Genomic DNA, 19267 nt, shown 5'->3' on the forward strand with positions numbered 1-19267 from the left:
TTCTAGAGGAAAAGAGTCTAAAGGGACCAAGGTCCCCAGTAGGGGTGGAGAAGCCAGGGTGCACCAGGCTGGCCCCTCCAGAGCCCACACTCGTTTCGCTGATGCTTGCTACCTCCCTAGACAGAAGCCGCTGACAGCAGGGACGTGCAAACAGATGTGGATTAATAGAGTGCAAAATCTGCTTATGAGTTCCATGGGGATGTGAAACAACACGGGGGCTCATCCAGCATGGCTGCCTGGAGAGCCCGATAATCCTCCCATATGCCCAGAAAAGAGCTGCTGTGTTTGTCTTCGAGAAAGTTACTTCCTCCATGCGCGAGTTTTCCTAGAACGCTCATGGGAGCCCTCTGACATTGGTGTAAAGAGAACCCTCTGGAGACTTGTGCTGAATTTTCAATAAAGGGATTAAATGGAATAATGCAAATTATCACACACACACACACACACACACACTTAAGGAGGCTGGTGGCTGTGGGGAGGGGGGGACTGCTGTTTTTTCATGCACTGAGCAGAACTGTCCAGTCCCCAACTGTGCCCTAAGATTCAAGACTGTTGATTCTGCCTGCATGTCCTCCATCTGTCTCTCAGAACTGAGACTCTAAGCCTTTGGGAGAAAAATGTACCTGCACAACACATTTGTCCTCAGTTTTCAAGGTCTCCCAAGCCCCCTGAAGCCCACCTGTGCTCCACTGTGAGGCAGGGACAGTGGGGCCAGCTGCAGCTTGGGTCTCCCAGGAACAAGACTGCCCTGGCTGAATCTCCGTGTCCAGTAGGTGTCCTGAGGGGGCTGCCTGTTGAGCTAAGCCCAGCTCAGACAGGGAAATGGAGTCTGTGGCTTGACTTCTGGGCTTGAGCCTTTCAGCTGGTGTGATATGCTGGTTTCTCTGCTGTTCCTCACCCCCTTCTCTGTCCTGCCATGGTGGAACAGTCACTTGTAATAATAGTTCCACTTATATAGACCTCGCTTTAATGCAGCCGCTGTTCTGAGTGTTTTCAGAGACACTGAATCCCCACAACAAATATAAGAGGATGATACTATTATTATCTCCATTTTACAGGTGAGGAAACCGAGGCACAGAGATTAAGCAACTTGTCTAAAATCCCACACAGCTGATTAAGTTGGGGAATTGCCCCCCAGGAAGCTTTTTAAAATCAACCTGATCCTGGACAGATGTTTTCATCTAACTTAGAGAAAGGAGTTCCTATGAGGATTCTGTGGGAAGGAAGCTTGGGGAGCTCTCAGGCCAAGAGGAGACTCAGAGGAGGAGGAGAGAAATTTGGCTTCGTGTGTGTGTGTGTTTGTGTGTGTGTACATGTGAGAGTCTGAGGAGCCACCGGCGGCCTTTCCTTTCTGATAGCGACCCCTTAAATCTGGGGGTCTCCACCTTAGGACATGTAAAGAAACAGCCTTTCCTATTAGAACAAATCCCAGAGGCTCAAGTTTCAGATGGGAAGGGGAGGCCTGCCAAGTGGTTCCAGCACATGTGAGCTGAGTCCAGCCCCTGAGTTCTTTCCTTCTGGAATTTTCTCTCTTGGCCCTGTCTCTACCACCTCACTGGCCTTGGCATTATCCCCAGCAAAGCGTGGACAAAAGGTGCTTTCCTTGATTGCTCTTTTCTCAGCAGCACTTTCTGCAGGTTTCACTCGAATATACAGCAGAACAACACAAAGGAAATGCAGAAAATTTGCCACTCAGAAATAGCCTTGCGGTTAATGCACAGATTGCCAACCTGCCTTGGCTCATGCATCCATCTCCCCTAACCACCTCTGCACCCCCTTTCCTCTCCCACTTGCAGGCAGCATCTTAATTCCTGTCTCACAATTGCTGGCTCCTGGGTCCCCTGGCCTCCAGTAAGGGTGTTTGGGCAGAGGGGCTGACTCAGGCCTCTTCCACAGTGATCACCTCCAGGAATGGCCCACCCTCTGGGTGACACCTCCTTCATCCCTCACCTCCCAAGGAGGCAGCAACTTTGGGTCAGTAAAAGAACAGTGCCCTAATCACAGAGTGGCTGGAGCATCCGCATGGCAAACATCAGACCGCAGCCACAGTGTGGGTGTTTCTAGATGTCTAGGATGTGCCAGGATCAATGACAGCGATCACTCAGGAAAGAGATGAAAGGAGAGAAAACCAAGATGCCATAATATTCGTGGGGATGGAAATAATTCTGACTGAAATCACCAGGGGGAAAGGTGGCTGGTACACATCAGAGGCCAACCACAAGCATTCACATGGGAATGTCCCATGGGGCCTCTTTTCCTGTTCCATTTAGCAGCACTGGTTGCAGCCCTTGGTGGAAACATAGCACTTGCTCTGGTCTCTGTTTGGGGGTTGAACCTTTGGCTTGGATTGGGAGTTAAGTAGTAGTGAGGAGTGACATCATCATTTAAAAACACACTGGAGCTGGGCTCATGGAGAGCCAGTGGGGTACAGAGGTTAGGCCTGGGCTCTGGGGTTAAGCAGCTGTACACAACGTCCCAGTGCTGCTGTTTCCTGGCTAGGTGACCAGGGCAAGTTACAGGCATTGAGCCACTCTGAACCTCAGTTTTCTCGCCTGCATGAAAGGACAGGGAGAGTACCCACTTAATAGGGTTGTAGGCAGTAAATGGAATAATGTGGGGAAGTGCTTAGCGTAATATCTGGCACATAACAAGTGTTCAGTAATTGGGAGCTGCTATTATTGCTGTTACTGTTATTTTTATGATTATCATCACATATATATCGACAAAGAAAGGCCTGGGGATTCTCTAGCTGGAGAATGGAAGGGTGATGAGTCACATTTATCAATTCTCTGCAGAACTGTAATATTTAGAGAGGGTAATGACATGCTGTTCACTAACCCCATCGAGAGCAAGGCCACAAGAAAAATAAATCAACTCCACAGTGTGATGGACTGGGCCTGGATCTGTGGAAGGGTAGGGGACTGATGAGGGGTCAGGGATGAGGGTTTGACCTGGGCAGGGAGGGGTGATAGATAGGAGCCCCCGATTGTGTGGCCTTGTTCTCCCCTGGCCCTGAGGATTGTAGTTGTGCTGCATACAATTCCTGGGATGCTGGCCAGGGACTGTCCAGGGAGCCTTAGGGTGCTTTGGGTTGAGGCAGGCCAGAGGAGAGGAACCTTGGAGATCGCCTGAGATGCCCAGATGCCTCTCCTTTTTGATGGGGGGCAACAAGTGGAGATGTTTTTGCCCTTCTGGCTGGGCAGGTCAGCCGGGGCTGAGGCCCACTGCCAGAATGTGAGACCTATGGCTTGCAGCCATCCTGCCCACCCTCCTCCCCCACCAGATACCTGCCCCCTGCAGCTGGCAGTGCCAAGGTCAGGGGAGCTGTGTTGTCCCCACTCCTCAGAGGGAGAGGGTCTCCAGGTCATGTCAGCAGAGACTGCTCTGGGGGGGAGGGAGGCTCCTGGATCTCTGCCTGGGGAGGAGGGAGATCAGTCAGCCTCAGAGGGGTTGGAGGAAGAGGCCAGCCAAAGAAGGCACTGCACCACGTGGGTCACAGTAAGGGCAGACACAGATGAGGCACCACAGGTCACCCTTGCCAAGCAGTCAACCTTTGTGGAGTGGGATGAGGCAAGTGTCCGAGCTGAGCACAGTGGTTCACATCCCAGCTGTGCCACTTAGTAGCTGTGGGAACTTGGGCAAGTCACCTAATCTGAGCCTCAGTTTCCTCATCTGTGACATGGGGATAGTCATGTCCATTCACCCATCTGTTCAGCTCCTAACTTTTTAGTTCAGTTGGTTAGAATGCGGTGCTAACACCAAGGTCAAGGGTTCAGATCCCTGTACTGGCCAGCCACACTCCCTCCAAAAAACAAACTCCTGACTCCTGTTTTGCCTTTGCTTCAGCGGGTGGACACCACCAGCCTCCAGAACACCCAGCTAGAGGCAGGGAGTGCAATGTGAATTAAGGCACATGCCATCCTGACATCTTGAAACTCACCTTCTGTTAGAGAAGACACACTAACAATGAATAATTAGTAAATCATGAATTTATCACGTGCTCACCTTATGCTAGGCATTCTGTGAGGAGAGGGATAGTGGGGGGGCATGGGCTTTGCAAGGTATACTCAATTGTTCTGTTACAATTGTGATCAAGGTACAAAGGAGCAGAGTCTATAAGAGAGGGCCCAGCCCAGCCCAGGGCTGCTGGGAGTTAGGAGAGGTAGCCCTGAGCAGGCGCCTGCCCAGGAGGCTGCAGACACTCTGCCCTTGGAGGTGGGTCAGACTACCAGGCACCCCAGGCTCGAGTCAAGGTTGGGTAATCCAATACCCCAAAGGCTTCAGGGGGCAGGGAGTGCCCCAGCGAGGCCGGACAGCACAGACGGATTCTCATGAGGGCTCTTCCTGAATGCAGATGACCCCACACCTGACTGGCCTGACCCTTCTCTGCAGCCCCTTAGATTTAAAAGGTTGTAGGTGGTGGGGTAGGTGAGAGATCCTTCCAGAGACTCTTTGTGTGAAGGGAGAGAAGGCTGCCTCCTCTAGGGGGTGCTTGTCCCCTGCGAAGAAACATTTCTATTGGGACTCCCTCTGTTTAGAGCCCTGGGGTTCAGGATGGAGTGGGGGCGGGTCTTGGTTTGCACCCAGGAGCCCTATGGAGCTGCAGCCGGGTCCAGCAGAGGGGCTGCTGATCCTGGTGGGAATGAAATAACCAGCCCCCTCCCCTAATGCAGTAGAGGAGTGGTGGGCCTGGGGGAGGGATGCCCTGTCCTGGTTCCTTCCTCCTCTGATCCCTTCTCTCCCCAGTCTCTCCCTACTGCCTCCCCTTTTAAGGTTATCATCTCCTCTCCTGTCTCCTTCAAGGACTTGGCTGAGTTCCCCAGGTTGCTGTGGCGTCTGGCTCAGCCATGGTGTGGTTCTGAATTATAATGACCATGATATAACGTCCAAGATGCTCAGATACTCATGGGCAGATTGTGCACCCTCTGGGCAGAGAGTGGAAAATGTTTATCTCTAGTTATGACCACGTGAGCAGTGGTCCGTAAACACCCTGCATTCCTATCTCAAAGCCGATACTAAGAAAAGCATTCTGACCTTTACTCCCATACCAGTTATAGATATGGGTGATCTTTATATTAGTATTTTATTCATTCCACAAACATTTACTGAGCTGCTACTATGTGCCACGCTGCTACTATGGAAAAGAAACTGTCCTTGCTCCTCAGGGGATATCCAGTTCTCACATTGAGATAAGGGCTGAGCTGAGTGCTATGGGAACAGCAGCATGACAGCCTGGCTGGCCCCACTGGGGGAGCTACTGGGATTGGGACTTTACTCTTTAAGTTAGTTTAGTTGTGGTAAAATATACATAGCATAAAATTTACCATCTTGACCACTTTTAAGCATACAGTTCGATGGCGTTAAGTACGTTCACATTGCTGTGCAGCCATCACCACCGTCCATCTCCAGAACTTTTTTATCTTCTCAAACTGAATCTCTGTACCCATTAAACCCCTCCTGCCAAATGCCTGGCAGCCACCATTCTACTTTATCTGTCTATGGATTTGACTACTCTGGGTACTGCATATAAATGGAGTCATATGGTGTTTGTGCTTTTTGTGACTGGCTTACTTCACTTAGCGTGTCCTCAAGGTTCATCTGTGTTACGGCATGTGTCAGGATTCCCTCCCTTTTCAAGGCTAATATCTCATTACATGTATACACCACATTTTGTTTACCCCATGCACCCACTGGTGGACACCTGGGTTGCTCCTACCTTTTTGCTGTTGTTAATGCTGCTGTGAACATGGGTGTACAAATATCTGTTCATGTTTCTGCTTTCAACTCTTTTGGTTGTATACCCAGAATTGGAATGCTGGATTGTATGGTAATTCTATGTTTAATTTTTTGAGGAACTGCCTTCCTACAAGCAGTACACAAGAGCTCCAATTTCTCCATATCCTCACCTGGGGTTGGATCTTGAGAAGAGGCCTGAGTTTGTCCAGGGACACAGAATGGGGATCTGTGGGGAGTGGAGCCAGCTGGGGGAGAAAGAGGGGAGAGAAGACAGAGCAAAGAGGTACTGTCCAGTTGCACATGTGCGGCTCTGCCTTTGAAACAACTGTAATCAGTTGTGGTTTGGGATTCTGATTCTAATAAAAATTCAGACATAAGATGGATTATTCTGGGCTGGGGTAATTTAAAGAAGACATCATGAAGATGGAAGAGTTAGAATCAGGTCCTAAAATAAGAATCTGATTTGTTTCAACCTTTTAAAAATAAACATTTTTATTATACAGAGAATGTATGTTCTTTGTAGAAAAATGGGAAAATAAGAGGAGTGTAGAGAAGAAGATAAAAACAATCGTAGCCTCAGCCCCAGCCAGGTCTTGGTGCAGTTGCTTCCTCCTCCTACGTGCTTCTCCCTTAGGGAGCATCTCCCCAGATCTTTCAAGACTCCAAACAGAAAGCCTCAAGGTGCTTCAGGATGTTCCTTGTATGGATGGTAGGAGTAGAAGTTGGTGGGCAGAAACAAGATCTAGGTGGTGGGGTCTGCAGGAGGCAGGACATGGCTTGACTCTAGGGCCCCACTTGCTGAAGGAAGGTGTCCCGTCCCTGTGAGAGCAGAGAGGGTGCTGCTGGCCTAGAGCAGGTTCTCCCTCTTGGTGGAATTTGTGCAGACACTCGGTGGGTTCAGCATCCTTTCTTTGGCTTTCCCTCCTTTTCCTTCCCCAGCCTGTGCCCTTAGGTGGCTCTGTGGCTGCTACCAGTTCATATGCCTCTCTTGAATCTTTTCAATACCACACCTTGGAAAACAGCCCTCTGGTGTCTGTTCTAGGCCAGGTGTTAATAAGACCACACCTGATTGTGCTAACTCACCCAGTGGGTGAGAATGACTCATCGCTCCTCCTTTACCTCACAAGGGGCATGAACCAGGTTGCACGATTTGGGGCAAATGGAGGGGACACACTGCAGAGGACAGCCCTCTTGGTCACAAAGAGACCACTGGCCGATTCAGAGGCACAGCCACATCAGCCCCTCCCTAGCCCACACACTGGGGGCTTCCAGGGCACCTCCGGCCCTGCTCACCCAGCACTTCAGCTCCCACTGGGCCCCACCTCTGGGGGTTGGGCTGAGACCTTGCCCTCTCCTGCCCCCGGCCCCATGCCCCCTGGCACAGTTCTGGATGTGGACCTAGGGGAGACGTCGCCCAGCCCACTAGGAGAGCACAGCCCCTGGCTATCTGCACAGGAGCAGGGCCAGAGGCCGACAGCTTCATAAAGTCATGGGGCCTGTTGGCAGCCAGAGGGACAACCATGAAGAAATGTGCTTTGCCAAAGATGCATGTGGGCACAGCTGGACTGAGGCTGTGCAGGAAGGCTAAAGGGCCTATTGTGGTCATTGGGATGAAGAGGTCCCCACTCTTACCTCTGGAGTGACGGGTGGTGGGCAATTAGGTGGGCATGCAGACAGTGTGGGCCCTATGCCCGCTCCTGTGCACTGCCATGAGGGCCTGGTCCTGTTGCCAGGATAAGCTCTCATGTGGGAGCTAATCGATGAACTAGCACCTTGCTGCACATCTGGGCCCAGCACTGAGTGGGAAATGGCCTTCAGAATTACCGAGGAGCAGATCAGGAAATCTTGGCCAGCAGAGCAGACAGTCTGCTGCTGGGTAAACCTCGTAAAACAGAGGAGCCTCCAGAAGTAACAGTCACTAAGCAGATCCTCCCCCAAAGCAGCAGAGAAATGTGACTTTGCCTCTGACAGGTGATGTGGGAAATGGGGAGGTGGCAGAGTTTCCATAAATGTGTGGGAGAAGCTGTGGGGTGGGCGACTCAGAGTCAGGACCTCGGAGACCATGTGTGAGCTACCCTGCTCGGGCCAGGAGCCCCTCTTTGAGTGACCTCTCCCCAGCTTGCTGGCAACCTACCCCTCCCTGATTCCTCAGTGGCTGCTGAAAGCCTCTGGAGGGGACAGAGTCAATTCCCAGGAGCCTGGAGGGAGGGTCAGGTTTTGTAAGCCCCTGGAGGCCCCTCACACTCCAGTATTTCCCATGTCTTCTAGCACAGGAGAAGGAAGCTCCTGTCCTCCATAACCATTCAGCCGCTGGCTCCATGAATATTGCCAGAGTGCCCACTGTGCACCAGCCCTGGGCTCCACAGGCTCTTGTCTCAGGTGACATGCTTGGGTCTCCAAGAGGCACCATGGGGCAGAAGGAAGAGCTCACAGTTTGGAGTTACTCGTTCTTCCTCTTACTTGCTTTGAAACCATGAATATTCTCTTCCTTTCAACAAATAAGTATTAGGCACTGTTGTGGGTTGAATTGTGTCCCTAATCCAATGAGTGGTGTCCTTATAAGAAGAGGAAGATGGCCTGTGAAAGCACAGGCACACAGGAAGAGCTCCAGGTCACGATAGAGCAGAGATCAGAGAGCTCAGCTGCAGCGGGGACTGCCAGCAGCCACCAGAAGCCAGGAGGAGTCAGGAAGGACCCACCAGAGTCTCGGAGGGAGTGCAGCCCTGCTGACACCTTGATTTCAGACTTCTAGCCTCCAGAGCTGTGACAGGGTGAATGGCTGTTTCTATAAGCCACCCAGCTTGTGGTACTTTATTACAGCAGCCCTTGGAAACGGAGATGGGCCCCTATTACGTGCTGTGTATTGTGCTAGGTGTGGGGTGAGGGGACAGCAGAGGGCTGGTGGGTATGGCTAGCCCATCATGGCAGGTTTATAAGGGTTGAGATATAGCAGTGAGTCAAATAGACAAAAATCTCTCCCCCGAAGAGTTTACATTCTAGTGAGAGGAGACAGACTGGAGCATAATAATAGATAACAGCAACAATAGTAAGTAGTATATTAAATGGTGAAAACTGCAATGGAGAAAAATATGGCAGGAAAGAGAGATAGACATTTGGGAGGGGTCGTGAATTTAAATAGGGTGGTGGAAGGCTCCTTGAGAAGGCGACATTTAACCTAGCACAGTGGTTCTCAACCAGAGGCCTGTCCCGCCTGTGTGGCTAGTGAGCTCAGGCAGGTGTGGGAGGCCAGAGCCCACGGAGGTGCCCCGGCCCACACGCCTCTGCCTGTGACTCTGGGGACGGCCCGCCCTCTCTCTCCTCACCTGCTTGCTCTACCTGGTGCTGTGGGTTACCTGCCCTGTAGCAGTCCTGCCTCCGCCTTGGGGTGGACCAGCTCCTGGGCATGGTGTCTGCTGGCTTTGTGTTTGAAATACTGATGTTAGCCCAGGGGATACTCGCTGAACGTCCACCTTGACTCATGTGCAGCTGATCTGGACCCCAGCTTCCCTTGGCTTTGATTTCCTGAGAGATAAAGGAGGATTTCCAGAACAGCTGTGTAATGGGTGCTTTTTCAGAGATTGGGAGAGACAGTCTCCTTCTCCCTACGTGGACTGCGGTGGCCACCTGAGGACAGGGAGGTGGAAGGTGGGCTAGGTCGGGGTTCTGCGGGCTCTCTCCACGCTCCCTTCCATCTGCTGACCTCCAGTGCATGGCTGCCCATCCTGAGAAGCTTTCGCAGGTCCTGAGCCCTGGGGCCTAACGGGCTGGTGTCTCTCCTCTCTGCACCTCCTCCTCCTCTCATTTGTTCCCTCTCTTGTCCCTGTTCCCCCATTGCTCCCATCTTTGTGACCTTCTTCCTGCAATTGCCTTCGCTGATCCAGGCTGGGTTGGGAGTTTTTGGAGGAGCCAAGATGTGGGAAACAGCACCAGGCTCTAGGCCTGGGGACTGCCCTCCTGGGCTTTCCTGGGAGGTGGGACAGCCTGGCCAAAGCCCTGGGATGCACTTCCTGGTGGCCCAGCCTGTTTCCACGTCCCCCTGTGGTTTGCCTCGCGAGAGCTGATGAGCAACTGCTGAGAGTGTCCCCTCTCAATGGAGTCCTGTGCCTGCCTTGGGGCCACAGCCGCCGAGCACAAGCCCACCTAGGGCAGCTCACATAGCCCCTTCTCCCCGTAGACAGTGACAGCGTTGGATGATGCTTTCGTTCATTTGAGGTGGCTGGGGGGCCAACAGACAGCACAGTATGTATTGGGAGCCCAGCTGCCTGTGTGACCTTGGGCAGGTGACTCACCTTTCTGTGCCTCAGTATTCTCACCCGTAAGAAGAGGTTATGAAACCTATGGGGTGGCTGTGAGGCTTGAGTGAGTTAATACATGTAACAGACTTAAAACTGTCTGAATGTTTTTAAATGTAGGTTTTGTTCTTATTCAGGTGTGGTGAGGCCAACAGATCAGGAGACTATTGCCATTGAAAAGATTGTTACTGGCAGCTCCCAGGAGGAGGGGACACGCCACACAGAGGCCTCGGGGGGGAAGCACCAGGGTGGGTCAGGAGGCAGAGGGAGCGGAAGAAAAATGTGGGCCAGATGAGGCAGGGTGAGGAGGTGAAGGACTGGCTGGGTTGAGTAATTTCATTGAACCCTGGGGTGTAGGAGCTGTCCCAACTTGCCCAGTACCTGTCTGGGATGATTAGGTCAGGGACTGTTGGGTGGCAGCAGACTCTGGATTGGTCTGTTTGCACAGGAAAGGCGCACTCCAGGGCAGATTGTTTACTATCTCTGGGAATTGGCTAGACTTGGGAGGGACAGTCTCCCAGGGTCATAGGGCCTCAGATGTCAAAATATCACAATAAAAGATGCTTAGTCAAAGGGTACAACGTTTCAGTTAGACAGGAGGGATAAATGATAAGTATTTGAGTGATGGACATGTTATAGCTTGATTCGGTCATTTCATGTTCTATACATATAACATCACTGTGTGCCCCACAAATATTTACAGTTATAATTGTCAATATCCATTGATAAAAATAAAAAGACATGCGCACATTTTTGGAGCAAGATGACAAAATACGTTAAGTTCTACATTCTTAATTTAAAAAATGAGATTGTCGGGTCTATAGCCTGGGGAGTCTGAGGCGTGGTGGGAGGGCACAGGCCTCGGAGGGAGGGTCCCACACGCGTGCTGTGCCTCCAGCTTCTTCTCCGAGCCTCAGCCCTCGTTTGTGAGATGGGGCGGCACACCTTGCTCACAGGGCTGCTGGGAGGACTCAGTGAGAGCACACGTTGCAAGCTCCGTGCCTGGCTACCAGGAGCGTCTCAGGACATGAGCGTTACCACATTTTTGTGTCCCTTTTAAGAAAACAACTTCAGGGACCCTTACACATTCTGGCCCTAGGGCTTACCTCTGGTAGTGTGTTTTGAAGGAAAAGGAAAATGTTTTCAATCTAAGGAACACGAGCCACAGAAAGGGAGTGACCATGCAACTGGAGGACAAGGGCAAAGGGCCTGGCGGGGATGAGGGGCCTCCAGAGACGCTGACTGGTTGTGCCTGTCCTCTCCCTCCTGCTGGGCCTCTTTTAGTCTGTCTCTACCAGAGGACTCCTAGGGATGAAGCGCTTGGGGTCTGCTTGGGGTGGGATTCCCTTCTCTATGGGACTGGGAAAAGAGATCTTTGCAGGGTCCAGGGCCAGCTACCTTGAAGGGTCTACTCAGAGGTCATATAGGGGCAGGCCTGAGAGGGGACTGAGACCTGGGCCCCCGTTTCATGCCCTCGGAAGGCACCACACCCCAGGCCTCAGAAGGAGAGTGCAGTCAGCACAGAAAGGAGGACAGACAGCACCTGCCAGCCAGCAGGGAGAGGCTGCGTCCTCTGCTCTCCAGTGCGAGGCTTCTTTGTCTCCTACTCAGCAGCCACGTGGGCCTCCAGGACTCTTGCTTGGCCAGCAGCCCTCGTAAGGCCTGAGGAGCCCCAGGCTGGGCCCTGGCTGTGTCCTCCTGCCTTTCTTCCCTCATGGGGGTCTGTCTTAGTCTGCTGAGGCTGCGGTAACAGAATACCGTAGACCAGGTGGCTTGTAGACAGCAGGAATGTATTTCTTGCAGCTCTGGGGCTGGAAGTCTGGGATCAGCGTTCCAGCGTGGTTGGGTTCTGATGAGGGCCCTCTTCCTGGTTGCACATGGCTACCTTCTCATGTCCTTACATGGTAGAGAGCAGAAAGTGAGGATGCAAGCTCCCATGTCCCTTCTTATAAGGGTGCTAATCCCATTCAGTAGGCTCCATCCTCCTGACCTAATCACCTCCCAAAGGCCCACCCTTCTGACCCATCACATTGGACATAAGCTTGCTTTAACATATGAATTTTAGGGGACACAGACATGCAGTCTGCAGCAGGGTCTTCCTCCTCTACCTGTCTCCCCAGCATCCTGTTCGCTGACATCGAGGGCTTCACCAGCCTGGCATCCCAGTGCACTGCCCAGGAGCTGGTCATGACCCTCAACGAGCTCTTTGCCCGCTTCGACAAGCTGGCTGCGGTGAGTCAATCTGAGCCTGGGGGTGGCCTGATCTGGGCTTTTCTGACCTGGGCTGTTGAGGGAGGGTCCTGTGGTTGAGGACCCGCTGAGCCCCAGGGCTGGGCGTGCATGGGTGTGCCCTGCCGAGCAAGCCCGCTGCTGGGAACCAGCAAGGCAGAGGGCTGCTCAGGCCATGCTAGGTGTCCTCACTCCCCACAGCGGCCCCGGCAAACACTCAGTTGGAGATGCTTTCAGCATTGTCACCGGCCACAGAGAGTGCACGGGAGCCCTCCACGTCCCCATCTGTGGAAGGGGGTGCTGAGGCCTGCAGGTCATACTGCCCAAACCTTCAGCAGAATTTGTTTGTCTGGGGCACATTAGGTGCCACAGAGCCACTTTCCTGAGATTGGCCAGAGTGATAGGAAAAGGAGTCTGAATCCCCAACTAGCTGCAGGCATCCATGTGCCACCTTCTAGAGGCTTCCAGAAAGAGGACTCTAACATTCCAACAAACCGGACATAGCACTCCATGGCAGGGAGTGGGGAATGACGCATTCATTCATCAGATCTTTAATCACACTGTCATCCTTTCCCAGCTTCTGTGGCGTTGGGCGATGTTCTAGGCCTTTGTAGAGTCATTGCACATAAGTGGCCACATGACTGACGCGTGGCCACGTTCCCCTTACTTGCACAGGATGCCAGACCAGGTTTTGGGTCAGAGGCTGGTGTCAGTCAAGGCCAGTGCCGGGGCATCTGGGGGCCTTAGATGGTGGCCTCACACTCAATGATGCGCTTATCACAGACCTTGGACGAGGCCAGTGGGAACATGCTTGGCGCTTGGCCATTGGGTGGGACTCAAATGAATCCAGGTCACATAGGCATTTGAGTCCCAGCATCCCAACTTCATGAAATGACTTTTGGAAGCCAGATTTGTACAGCTTGTAATTGATGATTAATGACATTCATCTCAATCCCAATTATGACTGATGGTGGTCTGTGGGGTGGCCCTATGGCACCAGTCACTCAGCAGCAGTAATGGGTGGGCACTTCAGCTCTGTTAGTTTCTTGGTACTCGTGTGCTTGCTGGTTTAGCAAAACTCTTTTTTGATAAAAATATCAAGCGAGCTTTTGGTTAAAGCTCATTTCTGCCTACTTCAAACTTTTTGTAAAAGAAGAATCAGAAAACTGTCAAAAGAATCTTAGGCCAAGAGTCCACGTGCACTCCTGGGACATGGAGTGGGACCAAGGCCTCACACTCGGGCAAGGGGCCATCCATAAGCTGGCAAGGCTGCTCTGCTTGCTGGCCACAGTGAACCAGCTTGATACTCCTTGGGTCTCAGCAGCGGCTCATTAAAAGTGAGCTCCTGAGCCAGGGAGGCCGGAATGCCTGTCCTTCTGTCCCTACCCTCCCTCCTCCCCCATGTCTCCTGATAAGCCTGTCCCAGGACCATGCAGATTCCTGCCCTGGGTCTGTGCTCACTGCCCTAAAAGGCAAGTTATTCCAGGCATGGGGTGAATCTGTTTGCTTCCCATTTCTTTCCCTCCCACTTATCTTTTCCTACTATTTTTAATTTTTTAATTAATTTTCTTTCCAGGAGAATCACTGTTTGCGTATTAAGATCCTGGGGGATTGTTACTACTGTGTCTCAGGGCTGCCTGAAGCAAGAGCTGACCACGCCCACTGCTGTGTGGAGATGGGCATGGACATGATTGAGGCCATCTCGTAAGTGCCACCTCCAGGGGACTGTCCCATAGGCCAAGTAACTGGCTGACCAGCTGGCTGCCCAGTTGGACTGATGGAGGCAGGGACGCAGTTGGTGAAGCCATCTTCCAAGGATGACCCGGCCAAGCTGGAGGGTTGACTTGCACTCTGAACTTTGTGCCTTCTCCAGGGCGTCTTTTACCCACAGCAGCCTGGGAAGCTTTTCCCAGAGGAAGCATGTAGAAAGGGCAGGCTTTGCAGCAGACTCCCGGTCAGCAGGAGGTGCGGATTCACCCCTCCAGGAGAGGAGATGAAGCTGGCCATTGTGCCTGTACCCTGTGCTGTGGGAGGGCCTGGCCCTTCCAGGTCCTCTGGTCTTCTCACAAACACCCAGCCAAGTGTAGAACCCACTGGCTTTACCTCTGCCCCTACAGGAAAGGTTGGACTCATGGGGGTTAACTCCTCAGGGTACTACTACTAGGCAGGTGGGTTCAAACGCAGGTTTGAGAGAATCCATCTTTCCTGTGAGCAATAGCAAAAAGGCTCTTTGGCTTATTCTTGGTCATCACTGGCCATGGAAGGAGCCCTGGTCATTGAAAAACATGGACAATCCAAGCTGGCATCTCAGCGAAGGGAGCAGGTCAGAGATTGCGTCCAGGTTCAGTAACTTTGGACTTTGAAAATAGCCTGGACAGGAGCAAAGAAAAGACATCAGTGGCAGGTCAGAGGTCAGGGTTGCTGGTCAGTAAGATGGCGGGGTCCACTGGCTTGGCTCAGTTCCATTTGGCAGCATTCGTCCAGTGTCCCCTGCATGCCTGGGCTGGACAATCAGTCTCTCGCCTGGGAGCGCTGTGTGTTGAGGGAGAGAGGACGGGACTCCCATGGCTCTGATACCCTATGTGTCACGTGGACACTACAAGGTAAGAGAGGCAAACTATTGTGGGAGGGCCCTGGAGGGGCAATTGGTTCCACTGAGGGGGTCAAGAGTTTTCATAAGGGAGGTGGCCCTGGAGTTTGGCCAAAAAGATAGATGAGATATCATCAACCAAAGCAAGAGTCTGAAGCATTGTGGATGGGAGGAATGCCCCCAGTAAAGGTATTTACCATGTTGGTTCCAGGGCAAGAAAAATGATGGGTGACATAAATCTTCCCTGTATATAGGTGGCAGCCTCTTGCTGATGGGGTGGGGTGGGGGGCAGGAAGTCCGAGGGATTGTTTTGCCTATGGGGCCACGTCAGGCTGCTGATCCCTCAGCTGTATGAATGGGCCCTGCCCAGGCTGTCGGAGGGTCCAGGTCCCTAAAAAGTACAAACTGTGTAAATCCCCCTGCCCAGCACCTGCACCCTGCAGACCCTGGGTGGCCTTCCATGAGCCTGAGACACATACCTGGAGAAAACAGCTTACTTCCAAGTGGGCATAGAGGGTGTGCCCTGGCCACTGGGGACCTCCTGGTGTGTGTGGTGGGGACTGGAGCCATCCTCTAGAGCACAGAGCACCCCTAGCCCCTGCACCTGCCCAGGCTCCCTTTCTCTCCTGAGCAGCACATAGGTCGTCTCTTGAGACCCACTTAAACAACCTTTTCAGTCATCCTGCTAACGTGGAGGAAGCAGCAATGTGGCTAAATCCAATAAACAGATAATCCAAAAACCATTTCTGTCTAACCCTCAAGAGCATGATATGAATGGGGTTTGGAATGGCTGTAACTTCCCTGTTTGGTTCAAGTCGGCCCTAAAGTGCATTTGCGTTTCTCTGAGCACAGTTTCACTGAGGGTACTACTGATGGCCAGAGGTGCCTGTGCAGGGGAAGCGGAGGGGCCCTGGTTTTAGTGTAAGGTACCACGCCACCTTGTGTCCAAGCCAGGAAACAGCGCCTCTCCCCGCTCACTGCACCTGAGCACCAGGACCACACACCTGCAGCCCCGTCCCCAGCCCCTTCAAGTTGAACGTGCTCAGACCCCACAGGGGCTGGAGAGAGATGCTTCTTTGACCCGTGCACGTCTGGGCGCCCCCCGCCCTGCACCCGCCTTCCCAGCCTCACCCCCACTCCGTGTGCCTGGCCCCTGACCCTCTCCCAGCCTTACCCCTGCTCCATCCCCAGGTTGGTCCGGGAGGTGACTGGGGTGAACGTGAACATGCGCGTGGGAATTCACAGTGGGCGAGTACACTGCGGTGTCCTTGGTCTCAGGAAGTGGCAGTTCGACGTCTGGTCTAATGACGTCACGCTGGCCAATCACATGGAAGCTGGTGGCAAAGCGGGGTGAGTGAGGGCCACCGCCGCACAGGGCCCCGTCTTCACTTCCCACCGAGCCCACCGGGGGTGACTGCCCTGAGGAGGCGGGACTGGGGTGGGCAGGGGGGAAGGTTGGGGTTGGCGCTCGAGCCACAGTTGGGGGCCCTGAGGTTTGACTCGTGATTGCCTCGGGGCTTGCGGTTTGGCTTTGATGGGAGCTGCAGTTCTGCGTTCCCATCCTCTGCCCTCCCACTGCAGGCGCATCCATATCACCAAGGCCACTCTCAACTACCTGAACGGGGACTACGAGGTGGAGCCCGGCTGCGGGGGCGAGCGCAACGCCTACCTCAAGGAGCACAGCATTGAGACCTTCCTCATCCTGCGCTGCACCCAGAAGCGGGTCCGTGGGCGCGGCACAGGGGCTCCACTGGGGGCGGGGGGACGTGTTCTTGGCCGGCTGCTGCTTTCTCTCCTTTCCCTTTCCTTGAGTGAAGTCATGACTTCTTCACGCAGTTGTGGTTCCTGCATCCGAGAGAGGACAGGAGAGCTGGAGGGGCCTGGCAAAGGCTGATGGCAAAGAGGGAATATTTTCATTTTGCTTCTGTTGCAAAAACGCAACGGGCCTCAGATCAGCGCCAGAAGGCCACAAGATGAAGATGAAGCAGCAGGGAAATCTGTGTGTACCAGATGCTTCATCTCCATCACTCTCCTCTCTCACCGTTTTCTAGGTGGATGTTTGTCCTCATTTCTCTCTGATGGACACGTCAGTGTCTGTCTGTGCATGTGCCCATATAGCTTTGTTTCCTGAACCTCTGTCTTCTCCCTCTTTCACTTCCAGTGTCTTCTTTCCCTTTTGTCTAACCCACACTTGCCAAAATATAACTGAATTATTAGCAGACTTCAGTGTTCTATTTTTAATAGTGTCATGTTCTATGTTCTTAATTTTTAAAGCGAATGAAGAGAACATTTTATATTTCTCCCTCAATTAAAATGTCTTGTTCTTACAGTGTTTCCACTGAAGTTATCTGTTGGTCAGTGCCCTTTGATAGAGAAGAGCTTCCCCATTTCTTTTCCTAGGAAGTTGGACTAATGACAACATTAAGCTGCAAGGAGAGTTCAGGAAAGTCTTGTAATGATGGCAAAAGCAGGTTTTTAAAGGGAGGCAGGGCTGGTTAGGACAGGTGCCCACCCTGAGAGGGACAGCAGGAGCACCTTATCCTGCACACCGCAGGAGACAGCTTGCCTTCAGGGGCCCTTGGAAAGAGCTGTATCAGCCCTCCACAAACACTGGGAAGAGGGACGGGAGGATTCAGGGCACTTTGGGGAGCGCTCCTTGTGGCTTGATTGACACACTTGTAAACATTTGCTAGAGTATAATGTTATTTGGCTTAGAGTATAAATGAACTGAAATCCCCCCAGGCCCTTTTCCCTCCTCTTGGCACCTGATTTACAAGGCCTCTAGCCCCACCTTCCTGCCCTCTGCCCTCAGTTCTCTGGGCCTTGGTTCCTCTGGCTTGGCAAGTGGTCCAGAAAGGGTGAAACTCTGGGCCTTGGTTCCTCTGGCTTGGCAAGTGGTCCAGAAAGGGTGAAATGGAGACAGACAGAGTGACAGCACTCCCCACCCCCAGCAGTGTCAGCTGAAGCAGGCTGAGTGTCTCCCCACCTCCACGTCACCTCATCTGCCGAGGGAGGGAGCTGAGGGGAGGGCCGCCTTGGGTCTCCCCGGTGCCTCTCCAACCCTCCACCTCATGTGCCCATTTGAACGGAGAGATAGACAGACAGATTGACAGATGCTGAGTAGTGTGTTGGCCCATAGGTAGCTAGCTGAGTCTCTATATTTGTACAATGCATGTCAGCCCTTGAATCTTGTCATTTCAATGACCCAAGCCTCTTAAGAAGCTGTCTCTGGGCATCAGGGGCCTGTCCTACTGTCCTCTCTGCTAGAACATGCCTGTTTTGGAGCATTTGAGTGCAGATTGGAATCGCAGATCTCCTCTTCCTCTCTCGCCCCCTTGGACACCTCAGACTCAAGCTCTGCCCACCCCTGAGGTTGTAGGTAGAGCCATACCCTGCCCTGAGCCCCCACTTTCCAATGGGCAGAGCCCGATGGGACACCACAGCTTGCCAGTGACCAAGTTGAGAGGCTCAGGCATGAGCTGGCCTGGCTGCCTGGGAGACCAGAGGTGAAGCGCAGCCCCCCCACCCCTGGGCAGAGGGAGGAGAGGAAGCACAGTGCAGGCAGTGGGTGTATCAGTTCAGGCCTTTGGGAACTCGGGCCTTCCGCGGGGAGAAGGACATGAACATCAGTTTTGAGAGGTGCCAGGGATAGAACTTGTGGTCAAACTTGTAAGGAGAATTCCTTGCAAATAACAAGTTCCCACGCCCTCTGTTTTCTCACAAAACCAGCTCTTAGTATCTTCTGCTGCTCCCACCTGGGCCAGCCAGGGCTGGCCTTAGGGAGTTTAGAGGGATCTAGGAGGCTTGCTTTGGGGATTCTAGGACCTCTGCAGACTTCTGGGCTCTAAGGCTGTGCAGAGAAGAGAGGACAGCTGACTTGGCCCCTTACCTCGCCAGGCGCCCTGTTCCTGGGCAGAGTGGGGAGTTCCCCACATGGGCTCCTCCAATGTCCCTGCTCACAGGCTGACACATCCATGTTCTCTCCCAGAAAGAAGAGAAGGCCATGATCGCCAAGATGAACCGCCAGAGAACCAACTCCATTGGGCACAACCCGCCACACTGGGGGGCCGAGCGCCCCTTCTACAACCACCTGGGCGGCAACCAGGTGTCCAAGGAGATGAAGCGGATGGTGAGTGGCTGGCAGGGTGATGGGTGGCAGCACTCTACAGGGCTGGGGCCCTCCTGCTGCCTGAGGGAATCTGCAAAGCCCCAGAAGGAAATGGGAGTGGGGTGCACCTCAACTTTGGACCAGGAGCCAGAGCACCTGGCTTCTGGCCTGGGCCCTTTCCGTGAGCCCCACTGTCTCATGGTATGCGGAATTTGGCTCTGGAAAAGAGCGGTGAGTCCCTTCCTCCCTCCCTCTGGGCAGAGCTTGCTGGCAGAGTCTGAAGCAGGCCCGTCTGGCTGGTCTCAGGGTCTG

The 19267-nt window shown here is 53.1% G+C and overlaps 1 protein-coding gene across 1 annotated transcript in view; it reads left to right on the top strand.

Moving 5' to 3' along the window:
* The window catches only part of ADCY5 (adenylate cyclase 5), a 150839-nt gene that overhangs the window by 92315 nt on the left and 39257 nt on the right, over window positions 1-19267 (top strand). Inside the window, exons 4-8 of the mRNA XM_063107084.1 lie at window positions 12149-12260; window positions 13834-13961; window positions 16039-16197; window positions 16429-16570; window positions 18836-18976. Coding sequence (XP_062963154.1) covers window positions 12149-12260; window positions 13834-13961; window positions 16039-16197; window positions 16429-16570; window positions 18836-18976 — 682 coding nt within the window. The remainder of the gene's footprint in view (window positions 1-12148; window positions 12261-13833; window positions 13962-16038; window positions 16198-16428; window positions 16571-18835; window positions 18977-19267) is intronic.

The sequence above is a fragment of the Cynocephalus volans genome, chromosome 1, assembly GCF_027409185.1.
Source record: "Cynocephalus volans isolate mCynVol1 chromosome 1, mCynVol1.pri, whole genome shotgun sequence".
Lineage (NCBI taxonomy): Eukaryota > Metazoa > Chordata > Mammalia > Dermoptera > Cynocephalidae > Cynocephalus > Cynocephalus volans.